Source organism: Vanessa atalanta, chromosome 3, assembly GCF_905147765.1.
Source record: "Vanessa atalanta chromosome 3, ilVanAtal1.2, whole genome shotgun sequence".
Classification (NCBI taxonomy): domain Eukaryota; kingdom Metazoa; phylum Arthropoda; class Insecta; order Lepidoptera; family Nymphalidae; genus Vanessa; species Vanessa atalanta.
In genome coordinates, this window is record NC_061873.1 from 9,175,181 (window position 1) to 9,191,628 (window position 16,448).

At 33.6% G+C, this 16,448-nt stretch overlaps 1 protein-coding gene across 2 annotated transcripts; it reads left to right on the top strand.

Annotated features, from left to right (window-relative positions):
* The first annotated feature begins 1,349 nt into the window (after window positions 1-1,349).
* Window positions 1,350-16,362, top strand: LOC125076756 (RB1-inducible coiled-coil protein 1). 2 transcript variants are annotated; one of them, XM_047688508.1, is made up of 23 exons: window positions 1,350-1,544; window positions 2,102-2,254; window positions 2,340-2,530; window positions 3,269-3,510; window positions 4,022-4,149; window positions 4,241-4,452; window positions 5,611-5,822; window positions 5,963-6,145; window positions 6,228-6,400; window positions 6,660-6,846; window positions 6,948-7,231; window positions 7,648-7,704; window positions 7,889-8,012; window positions 8,483-9,015; window positions 9,194-9,443; window positions 9,851-10,021; window positions 10,176-10,297; window positions 10,613-10,769; window positions 11,874-12,011; window positions 12,509-12,620; window positions 13,474-13,572; window positions 13,824-14,046; window positions 14,208-16,362. In XM_047688508.1, exons 2-23 carry the CDS (start codon window positions 2,187-2,189, stop codon window positions 14,299-14,301), a joined length of 3,960 nt encoding a protein of 1,319 aa, XP_047544464.1. In that variant the 5' UTR covers window positions 1,350-1,544; window positions 2,102-2,186; the 3' UTR covers window positions 14,302-16,362. The 2 variants fall into 2 exon arrangements, with proteins under 2 accessions (XP_047544464.1, XP_047544465.1); XM_047688509.1 differs by lacking the exon at window positions 13,474-13,572 and having other exon boundaries at window positions 14,208-16,361.
* Window positions 16,363-16,448: the final 86 nt, after the last annotated feature.

Genomic DNA, 16,448 nt, shown 5'->3' on the forward strand with positions numbered 1-16,448 from the left:
AATTTTCGGCGGAAGTTGTTTCGATGTACATCATATATTTTTTTTAGTTTTATCATTATCTTATTTTTTAAGGTCACGTTTTACCATTTTGGAAGTGTCTTTTGCAAAATTTTTCAGTGTAGAAAAAAAATATTAGAAACCTTGAAGACCTATTTATTGACATAGCTCACGTATGGCATTGATAAAAAAAATTGAGTTTCAGTTCCTATGTATGGGAACCCCTACAATAGGCTATTTGACTGGTTTTTAAAATCCATTTTATATTATTTAGTGGAAGTTAAGGAACCCAGTAAATTTTGTTTTTTTTTTTAATTCTAGTACATATTTGCTAAAAAATATCAAATTAAAAATTCCATATTTAAATAATGCGCGAAAACGCTACTTTGACAATATGGCGCTGCAATGGGGTCGGTGACGTCACTTGCCTGTATTGTAATCAAGCAAGTAACGTCATCATAAACCCGACCGATCAGGAGCGTTTTGTGACACGTGACAAACGTTTGAAATGAAAGCAATTTTATTTATGGATTTATGAATTAATTAATTTATATTTTCAACTTTCATTAATAAATAACCCTTTTTAAACTCATAATATATACTGATTAAAATAATTGACACTTTATTTTTTTTTCTATTTTTCACAATCTTAATGCGGTTCACAGAATACATCTACTTACTTCGGAAAAAAGTGGCTGTAACATACGAACGGATAGACAGACATGACGAGTCCATAAGGGTTCCGTTTTTTGTCATTTGGCTACGGAGCCCTAATAAAAATTACTGAACGGTTTTCACCAATGGAAAGGTCTAGGTGTATTATAGTTCATTGTGGTTTTTGGAAAATTGGCTGAAATATATATAAAAGCAAATAAACTGTGATAAATGAATTGTCATTATTTTTTTAGACATTTAAGGAGCTCAAAATGTTTTTCATATATTGTAATGTTTGATAATATTAATCAAATGATTAAATTCATTTCAAAGTACCAAACTAATTTCATTTAAATAAACTTGATCTTATCTTGTTTAATTAATGATTTCCTTTTATTTTAAATGATTTTCTCATCTTTTCATTTAAATTTTTTAATTATTATTATTTATCTTAATGGGTCGCACTGTGTCTTTTAAATATCGCATATAAGTTCTTTTAACAAAATATAAAGTTGTATTTAAAAGATAATATTTTTATTTTTTTTCTTATTAAGACAACAATAAAAGTATGTAAAAAACTCGTTATTATGAACTCGATTTGAAAATTATTTAAAAAGCATAACAGATAACAAAACATTAATGACAGCTACAATGTTGGTGATATTTTGTTCTACACTGTCGCTGTCAGCTGAGTTTAGTTTACGTCGTGCAAGCAATGGTGGTGTTATGATAAAAAAACATTATTATTAAAAATCAGTATTGTGTTGTGCGTTATGTCGTTGCCAATACTATTGAAATGCATGGTATAATAAAATGAATCCTTTTGTTTATCTGATTACGCTAAATCCTTTTTAGACATGTAATGATTATCGGGTAATTTCATGGTTGTTTGTGTAAGTATTGAATCTTTGTTGTTTGAACGCAAAAAAATAACACGTTATTTTTTGATGGTCAGTCTCAATATTATTACATTTTTATTACACATATGTCTCGTGTCGTCAGGCTTTAGTGAATTATGGGATACTTTAAAAAAATACGAGTACAATCGATTTTATTTGTTCAATACTTATGACGTCTGTGTTTATTTTTGGGCAGTTCTTGTTATATATCTAAATATATAAAAAATAAAACTAGTGTAACTGCATCAAAACTTAGATTCTATAAATTTGGGAAATACATTATATAATATATAATACACTGTTTAGATAAGTAACTAATAGTAAATTGCTCTATTAAATAGTTATTTGAGGTCACAAAGATAATGAAGATTATTTAAGGTAAATTTGCACACAATTAGCTCATAATTTTGTTGTTATTCTATATAATTAGTAAATTAGGAATTAAAATGTACAATCAAAATGCTTTTATAATATTACAAAAAAAGAATTTCTATTTCACATTTAACAAGTTTTAAAAGTTTAAGTATATTTAATAATATATTTTTTTACAGCTTTAATATTTTGTAGATATGAATAAACATGGAAATATAAATTTACATGAGTAATTAATGAAAAGGTTTTGATAAAAAAAACAACATGCTTTACGTTTTCCATGTAGACGCTGGTCAAATGACCACTTATGATATGAACCTAACTTTACAAAGGTAAGAAAATTTTAACATGGAAATATTTAATATTAGTGTTGTATTACTGAAATTGAAGAAATGTCTTAATAATATATACTTGCAGTGTGTCCAGTTTAAAATCAGCTATAGAGAGAAAAACAAAGATACCTGCATCTTCTCTTGTGCTTCTTGTAAGTGGAGGAGAAGTATTGCAGTCAGATCATATGGTATCATCCTATAGTGCTGGCACAGACACTAATCCGATATACATGTTTAGTAAGCCATCAGTAAAGGAAAGCCATTTACAGCAATCTAGTAAGTAAATTGAGTTGACTTAAATATTAATGTGGACAACAAGTATTTGTGTAGTAAAAATAATATATGGTGTTTCTAGTTAAATATGTTTGTTATGTACTGTCAAAGTGGTTAATATCATTTGATGTGAAATTAGAGCAGCATTTCCTAAAGTTTGCATTATGAGTTGAGACCCACAGGTTGGCTTTTAGTGAATATTGGGTGTTCTATGCCCATATTTGTCTTGCCTTCCACATTTGATAAAGCAATGAAAGTCCTCCTTCAATTCACTACCTCATTCCTATGTGAGGTGAGATTTTCAGTTGGTCAATATTAAATATAAATATCAAAATTAGTGGATGTATGAAACCCATTGTGATTAAAAGTGACAATTAAAGTTAAAGCTAAAGTTGTAATGACAAAAAAAGAAAACAGCGTACTCATTCTCATAATTGCATATTTTTCTTTGTGATAATCAAGTGGTGTCCTAGTAAGGTCCTTTAGGTGGGTCACAGTTCAGATAACTGTAGGGATCACTGAATTAGAGTATTATTTTATATTAAATAGACAGATTATTATTAACTACTAAATTAACATTATTATAAATTTTACACATAATTAAATATTAAATATTCCTAAATAATTTTTAGCCTGAATCATATCTTTTATATTAAAATAAATTGTTAAGCATTAAGTTGATGAATTATTTGTGTCTCTGATGTTTAATTCACATATAAAAATGTGTTATTCATATTTTAGTGTGTGATCTCAGTCCTATAGTAGAATTGAGTACTGGTGAATTTCGAAGCGATAGTCGAAGTGCTTTTGATGGGAAATCTGTAGCAGAGCTGAGGAGTGCCGTTGAGAAATGTTGCTCACTTCCACGCAACTTAGAAACAGTAATATCATGTGCTAATTTAGCGAAACAGTTTAGCAATCTTGCTCATGATGTATCGAGGAGTTGTGATCAGTTGGTACTTGAACAGCATCTGCAACATCAGGTAAAATTAATTAACTTAAATAAAGACACAAAGCAACTAATCAGTAAATACCTAGAGCTAGGCTTAAGAATCCTCTCCTTTTAAATGGACGGTTGGACTTATTCCATCACAGCATACCTGGGTGGATTGGGTAAAACAGAGATTGTGAAATTTAATCTGACCTATACAGGTTTCCTCACAATTTTTTCTTGTATACCTAGTATGTTCATATATTAACTCTGTAAGAAGTGGCTATGATTAGAACACTTGATTTCACTTTGGTCTTAGTTTGAATATCAATGTTATCTATCCACAATTCATGCAAAATTGTAATAATTAAATCTTTTAAAAATATTAATGACCAACTTATGAATTGACTAAGGTAGCTGTTATTATGGATTAACTCATAAGACCTAATTTATAAACTGACAATAATTTACCCTATATGTCAATATTCTTTAGATTACACGGATTGTATGGTTTGTTTACATTTTATACTTTATGCATCTAATTTTTATTATTGTAATTTTAGGGTTGGGCAGCGGTTGTCGCTAATTTGGAGGATATATTTAATGAATTCTGCGAAAGGTCAAAAAGTTTCAAAGAGTCTTTTAGGAAGCATAGATTAAAAAAGGAAGAATATCATGAAAAGTTAAATACGTAAGTTTTGAGAGTAGTTTCCTGTAGCAAATTTAACTGTGCACAATTGTTTTATATATATGTTTTGTTTTTTTTTATTATTTGCTCACAGATTAAATGAAGTGCTTGAGTCATTAGGAAAAATTCCAATACTATCGGCACTTCAGCTAAACGCAGAAGCTCACCGATTTTCTGCCTTTGATGTTTTTGAAGAGACAGATTTCGAAGGTCACCATTATGGCGTCAATCCTGCATTGGGAAGCAGCTCTGAAAATAGAACTGCTGATTTTGGTACTGGTGTCTTCAAGTTATCAGAGGAGGATGGTAAGAAAAATCTTATTTCAAGGATCTTTTAGGCTATTTTAATAATAGAAGGATAGGAGTCGAAAACTTTACATATTCTATTAAATTTGCTAATATAATGTTTACTAAAAACTATTCTCGATGAATATATCTTTAATATATTTTTAACACACACTTTACTACAAAAAACATTACAATTTTAATTTAAACAATAAAAAATATCCGATAACAGTTCATTTAAAATGCTATTTTTTTTACGAATCCATAATGAATACCATAGATTATTTTAGATTTTAACCAATAACATCTTGACTATTCAAGGTCGAATTTGTTTAATTATATCTTTACAATTTGGATTGGAACTGGTTATAGAATGTATGTAATGTGAATAATGAGGTAAGAAATAAAGTATGAATACGAAAAATAATGTATTAATTCTGCTCAAGCAATGTTTAAAATAAATTTTGTGTTTGCTTACCCTATATAATTCTTAGTAGACATTAAGTAAATTGCGCTAACAGTGATTAACTAAACGGAAATCAACATTGACAATGGACCTTTGTTTTAACTTTTAAAATATTGTAATTTATTTAGCTTAAGGCCGACAATTGGCGCATATTTACTGTCCAAAATAAACGATTCTCATTAAAATCGTTTTGTTAAATTTATATTTAACATTAATTAAAATGTAGCAATTTATAAAATTGTATTGAAAGCTTACATTTATTATTGACATAATATATTATACCACAAGAACGTTCATGTAAACAGTTTGTTCAAATGATGGTTAAAGTTAGAATTAAAGTTCGCTGCAGCATTAAATCTTCTTTATGTAAATTTATCAAACTAATAAAACATAGCGCTTGATCGCTTATAGCGAATAATTTTCTCGCGAACAAAACGTCGTCGTCAAACGTTTAATATTTTTTTCTATCTTGCCTTTACCGTAGAGTCAGTTAAGTATTTTAGTAATTTTAAGAACAAGTAGGTTTACTTGACTAATGAATTGTTATTTAAGTCCAGATTCATACTTTGATTCTGATTTTGTGAACTATTATTCTGAACGCCTTATCTAAGGCGTAGTACATTTATATCGATTACATTGAGTATGTAGTATAATAAAGTTACTACAAAACCATATTTTTTTTATAATAAAACAAATATGTTATGTTTGTTTAGTTTTTGATCAGAGGAATACTTCGACTAGTAATGATGGCGCGACTTCTTCTGAAGGTGGTCAAGTAATTGAAGATTCAGATGAGGGGGTAACATTTAAAGCGCCTTCCTGTGAGAGTAAGGATGAGCCGACGTTGTTGCATTGGATACTTGCTCAAGGGAACAAGGCTTCGCTGCAAGACATTCTCGACTACTGTCAGAAGGGTCTGGCTTTGGTAAGGATTTTTTTTTTATATGACTATATAAGATTAATGCAAGTCTATGATAGACCATAACTTTACACTGCATGAATTTAATTGAGGAACAATTATTTTTTAAATAATGAAATGACCCAACAAGAATATTTTATTTTCAGATTGATGCCGAGCCTCTAAAAGAACGTGAAGCTGAATTGTATCATATACTTGAGTATGCGAACATGCACGGGTTGAAGCAAATCAAAGGTATCGAGGACCGCTTGTATGGATTGGACCAATTGCTAAGTGACGTGAAAAAAATCGAACGAGATCAACGTGATCAAGCAGCTTCACTTATTCAGGTGAACTAGATAGCTTCCTTTGAGAAATTAGACGAATAAATGAACCTTAATAAATCATACGATATCTTTGCTGTTTTTGCAGTATCGAGAGCGTCTTAATACCGTCTGTGATCCATCTGTGCTACCCACGCTGGTCGAGTCGCACTGGCGTCAGTTAGAGAAGCTACTAAAAGGACATCAAGAGTTGGTCGAAATAAGACGGCGCATCACTAAGTCTAAGGAAGAACTGTCGCATAACTTAAAGGCTAGACTAGAGTAAGTCATTAACGCATCTCAGAACGTTACGGATGACTCGAGACAGATAAAACTTTTTTTTTGCTAAAAACTGATGTGTATGAACAAAATTATTAAATCTTCAAATTCGATTTTAAGAATGTTAGCTTAATATTTAACACATAAGAACTAATTATCGAATAGAATATGGTTTAATTCAGTGAAAGAATTATCAAAATACTTTACAATTAGAACACAAACACACAGGGAAACAGAGGTTTTTTATTTTCTTCATCGGCAGAGCGGTGCTGAAGATCGAGAACTCGATGTCGGTGCAGGACGCGCATGCCATGCTGTCTTTCCAATGCTTCAACCGGCTGGCGCGGTACTTCGGCATCGTGTCGCAGCTGCACCGCGCGCCCGCCGTGTTCGTGCGCGCCGTGCACGAGGTCGCCCGGCGCCGCACCTTCTCGCACGCGCATCTCAAGGTCAGCTCCACTGGCCGGCGATTATCAGACGCGTGACCGATTTGTCGGCTTCTATCTGTTGACATATACCGACTTGAAAAAATTATGAATTTAAATTTCAGTGGGCGACGGATTTAGCTGAAAAATTACTGAAAATTCACGAGGAGGAAGTTAATCGACGTCAAGAATTCAATACCCATTTCGACGACCACTTCCTCAAGAGTCTCTTCCCCGGTATGACGGACCTCCCCCCGCCGTTTGCGACGCAAGCCCCCCCAGCGTTCGACGCAAAGTTACCGAAGCTCACAGATGAGGATGTGGAATTCATATCCGAATCCTTCCCGGATTTGGGAATCGATGTTCCAAAGTATAATATGGAACTTATTGTTAAATTCTTTCAGCAGAGGTGAGCCATTATTCATGCTTAGTTTTTTTAATAAAACTAACTGTAGTCTAACGTTACATTATGAGTTAAAAATATATAAGTTCTTAATCCCAAGGACCTATATAACTTATTTTATTTATCTTGATGTGCTAAACGGAATGACAAATTGAATGGATCGATTGGATAATATTAAAGATTAAAAATCACAACGCTCCCTTAAAATCATAATGTCCAAAAACGTATCGAAGAAGTCATTCTTGAAATGTTAAAATATTATTATACACGGCTTATTACTTTATGCAATCCGTGCTTCTATATAAATAAGTATCATATTTAATACGAACATAATATCCTAATTTCAAGACGGTCTTATAGTTTGTGCCTTGGCGCCTAACATGTCCTTTTATATATTATATTATATACAGACTTATTTTCAGGCTAAATTCTTCTGAACATGAAGAAAAAGATGTGGATGTTCAAGTTGATTTTGAGAAGTAAGTAGTTTAGTTAATTAGTCAATTAATAAACTATTGTATCGAAAACATAAGTGACTGACGCCCAAATGTATTATTAACCTATTTTAGTAACACAGCTCGCCAAACGTTTTTTTTGGGAACACATCACATATATATTGTATTTGTTGAAACCCAATAATTGATTTATTGCATTTTTTTGCAGAGATTTTGAATCGGAGACCGATACTGATTTCGAGAAACTTAGTCGGCAGAGTGGGTCGAAGCAAAAGATCGACATCTCCACGACTTGCGTTCCGGACACGATGGCCGTTTCGACCGTCACTGAGGTGCGAACTCTACCTGTTATACCGGAAACCAGCCCTAGGGAGGAGTTTGTCAACTCCGAGTTTTATATCGAAGAGTCCCTACCCTCCAGCTTGGAGTGGGGCCGCGATGGACAGGTGCACTTATATATCAAACATTACCACTCAGATAAGTTGTTAAACGACATTTAAACTTTTAATTTTGTTTTCGTTAATCAATACTTATCGAATAATAATTTAATTATTAAAAAAAAAAAAACTAGATTAAAACCTTTATGTTATGTCTTATCTGGGTGGTCGCGTAACTAGTTGTTTTTCGTTGCTCCTGTCTTCGCCGGCCCCAGATAGCGTTAGTGTAGATGTTTTCGTTCAATTAAGTTCCTTTTAGACCTTTATTTAGTTATATTGAACGCTTCGTTTTGTTTATCCTTTTTATAGTTCGAATATTTAAAATATTCATTTTTTATTTTCATGTAGTTATTATATTTCTTTAGGACAATATGGATACTCAAAAAATTAATATCGAAAAGTTACAAGATTTTCTGATACAAGTATTTAGTATAAGCAAAGTAAACATAGTTCTCATAAAGGAAGAACTAGTCAAGCTTAAAAATGAAGTTGATGAGCAAAAAAAGTTCACAAATAACATATTTCAATCAATAACTGAAGCGTGGGAGAGAAATAACGAAGAAACAGAACTAAGACTTCGTGAGCACACCCAAAGGCTAACAGTAGATCATGAATTGGAACTCAGCGATATGAAGGCAGCTCTTAATGAGAAAGATAATGCTATCAGTAATTTAAAGAAAGAAGCGGAAGAATCGAAATTAGAACATCAGAATGAAATAGAAAAATTACAGAATGATCATCAAAGTACTAAAGATTTACTCGAAAAAACGCGTGAGGAGTTAAAATTATTTGAGAAGAAATTGGAAGAAGTCGAAGTTCAAAAGCAAAAAGATGTAAAAGAAATCCAAGAAAAAATGCACTTGGAATACAAGGCCGAGATAGAGTCATTGAGATCCAGGTAAATTGTATATAGTACTTTACATATTCATTTTAATTATTTATATGAAATAAACTACTGATGTTAAACCAGTAAATTCGTTTTAAGTCATAAAGGAATCAACGACATGACGCAGTTTATCCTGATTTGAAATCATAATAATTGTGACTATTTTAATTTTTCCACCTTTTTTTTTCAGGTTCCGTCTCGTGGCTCTGACAAATAATATGGATCGATCACCGTCGGAGTCGAGTCTCGAGAAGATTGAACGTACGGACGTCATCGAGATTAGCAACCACAACGCCATCATCATGCAGACGAAGGAGAATGCTGAAGTTGAAAAAGAAAAAGCAGTCAAAGAGGCCGTCGAGAAATGTAAAGCGGAGTGCGAGCAGAAGTTGAGTGCGGAGACGATGCTTTTGAAAGCGAAATATGAAGCTGATAAACAGGTTCGCTTTACATTTGTGTCATCATCATTAATTACATTTCATTCGCTTACTCCATTTAGACGAGAATGGTACAGTGCGTCGGCTGCTTGAGAAAACGATTTTCCAGATTTTTATCCTCCTTGAGAATGTTTTGTTGGTGCAACGACCAATAATTCTCCTAGTCGCCCCTTTCGACATTTACAGGACGAGATAGACTGGCTCTGTTCTCTTCTGTTGCAACCACCCGACTTGTATATATATTATCAACACTATTTTTACATAATTTTTCAGTAGTGATTGTGTCCAAAGATTAGCCAAAACGACATTTGGAAACATTATTTGTTATTAATTCTTCTGCAACTGTATAGCATGCGGTTCTGAAAAATATGTATTGATATTTTAGTAACAATAGATACTAAACGTCACAGGTAACGATAAACGATGTCACCCGCCGTCTACTATCAGAGAAGGACCGGCAGCTGGAACTGCTGCGCGAGCGCGAACAAATGTTGTCGCGCGAGTGTAGCAAGTACCGCGATACCATACAACAGCTCACCGACCCAGAGACCAATGATTACGATAGTCTGTTGAAAACTCAGGTACAAATGATTTAAGATGTTTTACTATTAGAATATGCATACGTATTGCATTTATTAGTGATACACGCCATATTATATTAAATGTTGTAATATATCTATACTGAATGTATAGAATTCATAATTTCAGCTATATATATAGAGTTAAACGTTTCAGTTCGCAACTCTTGAAAATGAAAAAGCTGTACTACAGCAACAGGTAGCCGACCTAAAGAAGGAGCTGGAAAAGAAAAGCGATGAAGCTGAAAAGAGCAGAGAAGATGAGAGTAGCGACGGCAGGTAGATGATTAGTCTTTATTTTGATAAAAATGGTATTTTTAAGAATGAGTGAGTAAGGTGACCATCGTAATCATTCAAAGAAGAACTCTCAATATATATTTGTTAGCAAACTTCATACAAAAAGCTCGATTCATTTCTACCAGTGGCAAAGAAAGTCGATGACCTTAAGCGATTAGGCGTTACCGATAAATATGTAATACCAAACCGAGAATCAAATAAAAATAAATTTTAGATAATTATAAGTGATCGGTTCAAATTCACAAAAAAGGTTCGTTAAATTGTGGTACGCTAATGTGGGGACGTGCGCGGGCGCAGGTCGTCCCCGCGGCGCGAGGAGGGCGCGCGGCGGCGGGCGCGCTGCCACACGCCGCTGGGGCTGGCCAGCGGCACGCTCAGCCTGTCGTCGTGCCTGCCCGGACACACCGTGCTCGTGCTGTGGGACCCGCAGCACCTCAACTACACCGTGCTGCAGGTACAGCCTCCGCATACGATGCGCTCGTTGATATGTCGCTCAGTATCTTGTCTCATTGTGCTACTTGATTATCAAATTATTTATTCAATGAAATTTTAATACGACTGACTGAAATATACATAAATCATAAAGCGTGGAGTTTCCATTGGTTGATTTCCATGTTTTGATCATTTGTATTTAAATAAGAAATCTCTAGTTTATTCCAATCCCTCCTTTGATTGGAAGGACAAATATACAATTTACGATGAGTAGGAAAAATCACACGACGCCTTTGGAGTATCTCGCGATTTATCTAAAACATTTTATTGTATAGAAAACGAAACGCTTTTATGTTCGCTCAAATTTTTCGGTGTTAAAGGTAATGCTCTTGATCTTATTGCTTGAAGTAAAAAAATTAAACAAGTCTTCATGAATATTATTATGTTTTAAAATGGGTTAAAACTGTCTAAAATGGGTGTTGCACAAGGATCAATATTGGGTCCATTTTTATTTCTAATATACAGTAATGATCTTCCTTTCTATGAAGGTGTTTATGATATTGTGTAGTTTGCCGACGATACGTTTTTAGGGTTTTTAGGGTTGACAGGAAAGAAAACTAATTATGACGATTTAAACAGTGCATTACTACGGATACACTATTGGTTCGCAACAAATAACTTTGTTTTGAACGCTAAAAAACTAAAGGTGTAGTTTTACCTTACCTAATCCTGAAAAGCAAAATTACAATATATAATTAAAGAATATTAATGATCTTGATGGAACCGATACTACATAGTTGTGTTTTTAGGAATAACATTACATTCTAAACTTCAGTGGTATTCTCGTTATCGTTCCTAACAGGAAGACTCAGCTCCTCAGTATACACAGTTAAAAAAGTTATACAATTAACTGATATTGATACGGCTCGTCTAGTATCTACCATCGGGATATTTTTAGCAAAGTAGGAATATTTACAGTTGCGTATATTTACGATAACATTGAGCACTGAAATAACTTTAAATTTAATTGTCTTTTTTTAAATAATTTATTGATTTTAATTTTAAATATTTTTAAGAAACATGATTTAAGCGATACGTGATTTTAAACAATTGATTTTAAATTCAGGAAGCATCGATAATGTACTTCGTGCACGGTGACTGTTTATCTGCCCTCGATCTGAGTATACAAGTGAAGAACGAGAGTGAACGACGACTGTACGCCATTGGTACAGTGGAATCTAAAGAGTACTGTTACGCTAAGAAGGTAAAATTTTATAATTTAAGCTCCCAATATTTTTGTACTTCATGATAAATACAATATCATAGGATAAATTAAGAATGATTTTATCGAATGGCTTGGAAAATAACTATATGCCGTGTGGTAAACTAAAGGTAAAGCCTTAAAAACTGAATGATGTAAAGGCAAACAAATGATGATAATAAATTTATCGAAGATTATATTTGATGTTGTAACACTAAGTTTATGAGCCGAGATACCCCATCTACTAGAACACGTGAACCTCAACCGGAAACAGCGGTTTGTTTAATATTTGTTTATATTATAAACATTCATCTCATTTTTCCGCGGTAAGGGAAAAAATCGTGAGGAAATGCATGTGTCAGATGAAAATCTGCCACATGTCTAGTCACTAACACACATTGGATTAGCGTGATTAATCTTCAAATTTCTCTTCTAAAGGACAGGAAACCTAATAATAAATGCAATACACTATTAAAAAAAACATTTTGTTTATATTTCAGAGTGGCAATCGCTACCAAATGCTTCGCGGCTCTCGCTTCTACCGCGTGCGTGTAAAGCCGTTGAAGCCGCACCTTCCACATCCTTCATGCTGTGATCAGAAACACAAGCAGGGTAATACATACACATCCTTGTCCAAACAACGAGCTATAAGACCCAGCACACGAACTGCAAAGACAGACAACAACTAAGGCACATGTACTTTTGGCACGATAACTTATCGAATACGCTACTTTTAGCACATAAACTAAATTTAGGTTATTTACTGTCAATTTTATGTCTGTAAATATAAATAGCATAACCTTTTCTTTAGCCACCCGAGTATTTTTATATAACATATATTTATGCATAATAGGAGCATAGTAAAATTTGTGTATAGTTACAGATTTGTAGTGCATCGTATAATAATAGTTTTAACGGTTTACTATATAACAATCTTTAGTGTTCTATATAGGTATCCTGTATGTAATTGATGTTTGTGTAACCGGTGCCGATAAAAGAGGAAAACATTTATAAATACAATCTTTGTTGCACACAAATCGTATATCTGTCGTAACTTGTACCGTTAGAAGAAAATTAATTATTATTTTACTTTTGGATTGTTTGCTTTGCACGTTTGTTTTGGAAAAAACATCTTTATGTACTTGTAAAGCCTAATTATCAATCACAAATCTAGCTTAATTGTTATTATTATATTGTAATTTATTAATTAATCATGAAAAAAAATCAAAATGTTGTTGCTGTCCATACCAGTAAAACTACAATTCACATTTATGAATTATTTATAAATGTTTTCTTTCGTGGCACGTGTAATACTTCACACGAGTTTCAAAAAACTAAGCATATAATATACCTATTAGTTGTAGATGTCAAAGCACTCGATCAGTTTGTCCTCGCTTATAGCTAGAGCCTCATAGAATAGCTTAAGTCGCATGTAATCGTATTTGTAACACTGGCGCACGCGCAGATGCAGATTGCATTGCAGAGTCAATGAGGACCAGCGTGCTGCCCGTGTTCAGCGGCAACCGACCGCTCAAGAAGTGGTTGACCTACGTGCATGCCCCAGGTCTTTGCTTTTACTCTTCATCCTTCCATTTGTGTTCATTTACATTTATTTGTTATCGATTTGTTTTGCTACTTAATATTTTTGTCTATTACATTAATGTTTTTTATGTAACAAATTATTATCTTCGTAACTAAGGCGTTTAACGTCTGTTTTACGAAACAAAGTGAATCATTTCCCTATCGAGGAGAGAACCGTGATATTTAATTTGTTACGGGATGGTTCAATTTATATTTAAAGAATGTTGTCCTCAGACATGCAAAAGTCGGTGGATACCAGCCAGTCGACAAGTTCCAACACGGACGAGGCGAATCGCGTTGAGGTCGCGACGGCTACCCTCATAAATCTGGAGTCTCCCGTGTCCACCAGCGAGGCAGGCCCAATGCCGATCATCGCGCCGGAGGATCAGCTCGATTCCATCGAATCCAGCGAACGTTGGCAATCGGCTAAGATGCAAATGTCCACAGCGAGTGTCGTGTAAGTGTAGACGCAGAAACACAGTCGTGTCGGATTGTACCGGACTGACAGTGAAGTGATGAAAAGTGCACCGGCGCGCACGCTCATTTAGCTCATCTATATGCTTGTCGCGTTGATCGAATTTAGTCATAACTTGATTTAATTTATTCTAAAATTTACAGCACCGACATGGAGTGCAGCGTGGGGCGCTGCCCCGGGATGGAGCCACGCGAGTCGTCAGCGGCGCCCGAGCTGGCAGAGGAGGCGGCTCCCTGACCCCCGACCCCTGCGCGAGGCTGACCCACCAGCTCGCCCCAGGAGCATCAGGAGCAGAGCCGAGGGTGTTTGTGATATTGTTTCAGTAGTATAAAGAGTGATCGCTGCGATGTGTGCGATGTAAACCATGAATCTGTTGTAAACGTTTCAGTTGTCGTTTTTAAATTAAGATCGCAAGGCGACCGAGAGTCGGTCTTATCTTTTAGGATAATAGACTTGATTCGATTCGCTATTTTTTATTATAACGACGCATAAATGTATGGAAAACGTAAGAATTGAAAAGTGCGTATCATTTTGAACATTTTATTGATGTATCCACCTAAGTGACGTCTTCCATGATTTTAAAACCTAACATGGAATATAAAATTGCAAAATTATCTTTTTTTACATTCATATATTTTGTATAAATGTAATGAAAGTTGAATTTTCATATATTTTGGTAATGATTGGATTTAAGATTTAAATTTTTTTTAGAAATTGAGAATATGAAAAGCCCTTGCGTCGTGAACGGGATTTATTTTTCTCGGATTTTAATTATCAGCAGGTATTTCTGCGTGAATTGTTTTCACTAGTGTGATTTTCTTATTAATAGTACAAATTCTTATTTAGTCTTTCTTATGGTTTACGTTATTTGTTTTGCGTCGACAAATTTATACTTTATTTTTTAATTTGTGTTGTGGTGAATCTTATATATGTTCCTTGTGTTGTTGTCCGAAAAATGATAAAAAATATAGCTATATTATAAATCTTACATTATTATTGGTGATATCATATTGTATTGTAGCACAAAAAATACTATATAAATTAACACTCTTGTTTAGTTTGCTCATAGTTACGTTTATATAATTAGAGTACGTGAAATATATTGTTCTTATAAAATTCGTGTCTAAATACAGCTGTAGTTAGTTGCATTGATCCTTAAGATTTGTCCTTATAAGTCTACTATCTTGATACCTAAGTCATAGCGGTTATATAGAGGACCTCGGTTCTATCGATAAGAATTCTCTTTACGAGTGCGTAGGCTTCAGAATGAAAACGCTTAACAATCGATCTCGCTTCAATTTTAACTCTTCGACTACTAAATAGCTTGGACACATCACCATTTGTAGTTTTTACAGATACAAGTACGAATTTAGCTGTCTCATAGTATGATTAATTGTTACTATTAATCGAAGCACAGTCTCTTGCGTCCGATAAAAATTGTTTTAGCAATTATATTCTATAATAAAATTGAAATCTAAAGCGCAAATAGCAGTGTTTGTTGTATTGGAAATTAACTGGAGCATGCTTCGTGTTAAAATTTGTTTGTGGCCTTAAATTGTGGCGCCCGACGTGGGGCTATAAGTGTCTCTAAACTAATTTAGGATAATACAAGATGTAGCTTGTTTATTTTAAATATAGTTAGAGGCATCGCTCGGCTTTGCCGACTGCTGTGATAGTGCGTGCTGTGCTCTCCTCAGTCCCTTTGTTAATGATTTTTAATATGGCAACATTAATTTTAGTAATTATATTAGGGCCTATTATTAAGGACGTAATTTTAATCACAAAATTTTGGTCTAGATAAGTATGCTTTGTATTGGTAAAATTGTTCACCTCTTTAAAGGCCCAGGTAAGCAATATGAAGTTCGAAAAGTGATCGTAACACTGTGTGTGCCGAGCAGGAGGTAGGGGAGAATGACACGGTATTCTGATTGGCTTAGCTATATGGTAACAACGACACTGCAATAAAATGTATCTTTGTATTCTTTGTTATTAAAATATCGGCGAAAGTTATAAAAGTTGTTATTGTAAATAAAGGGTTGTTGATATCTAAATTATTGTCAACATTGTGAGTCCGAATCGAATTTGCGCTGGACGCAAATTGCAATTACCGCCGATATTGGAATTGTTAATAATTATTGTGTTTGACAGTTTAAAGGATGGCTTGCAAAGTTGCATATGCATAATAATTCTACAGTGTGATCGCTTTATGGACTATTTTGTAGTGACCAATTTTATCGTTAGAAAATAAAAATGTAAAATTGACAATTTTAATGTAATTTTTATATACAATAAATAGACGATTTTATAAAAAACATTTTTTATTTATTTATTCAGTGTACTCCTCTAAAGTATTTAAGTTTTGCACTGATTAACAATAATTATTA

Coding starts and splice junctions, on each gene's coding strand:
- LOC125076756 (XM_047688508.1), top strand. CDS start 2,187: ATGCTTTACGTTTTCCATGTAGACGCTGGTCAAATGACCACTTATGAT. Junction 5,823..5,962: donor GTCAGAAGGGTCTGGCTTTG/GTAAGGATTTTT, acceptor TTTTATTTTCAG/ATTGATGCCGAGCCTCTAAA. Junction 8,013..8,482: donor CCGTTTCGACCGTCACTGAG/GTGCGAACTCTA, acceptor ATATTTCTTTAG/GACAATATGGATACTCAAAA.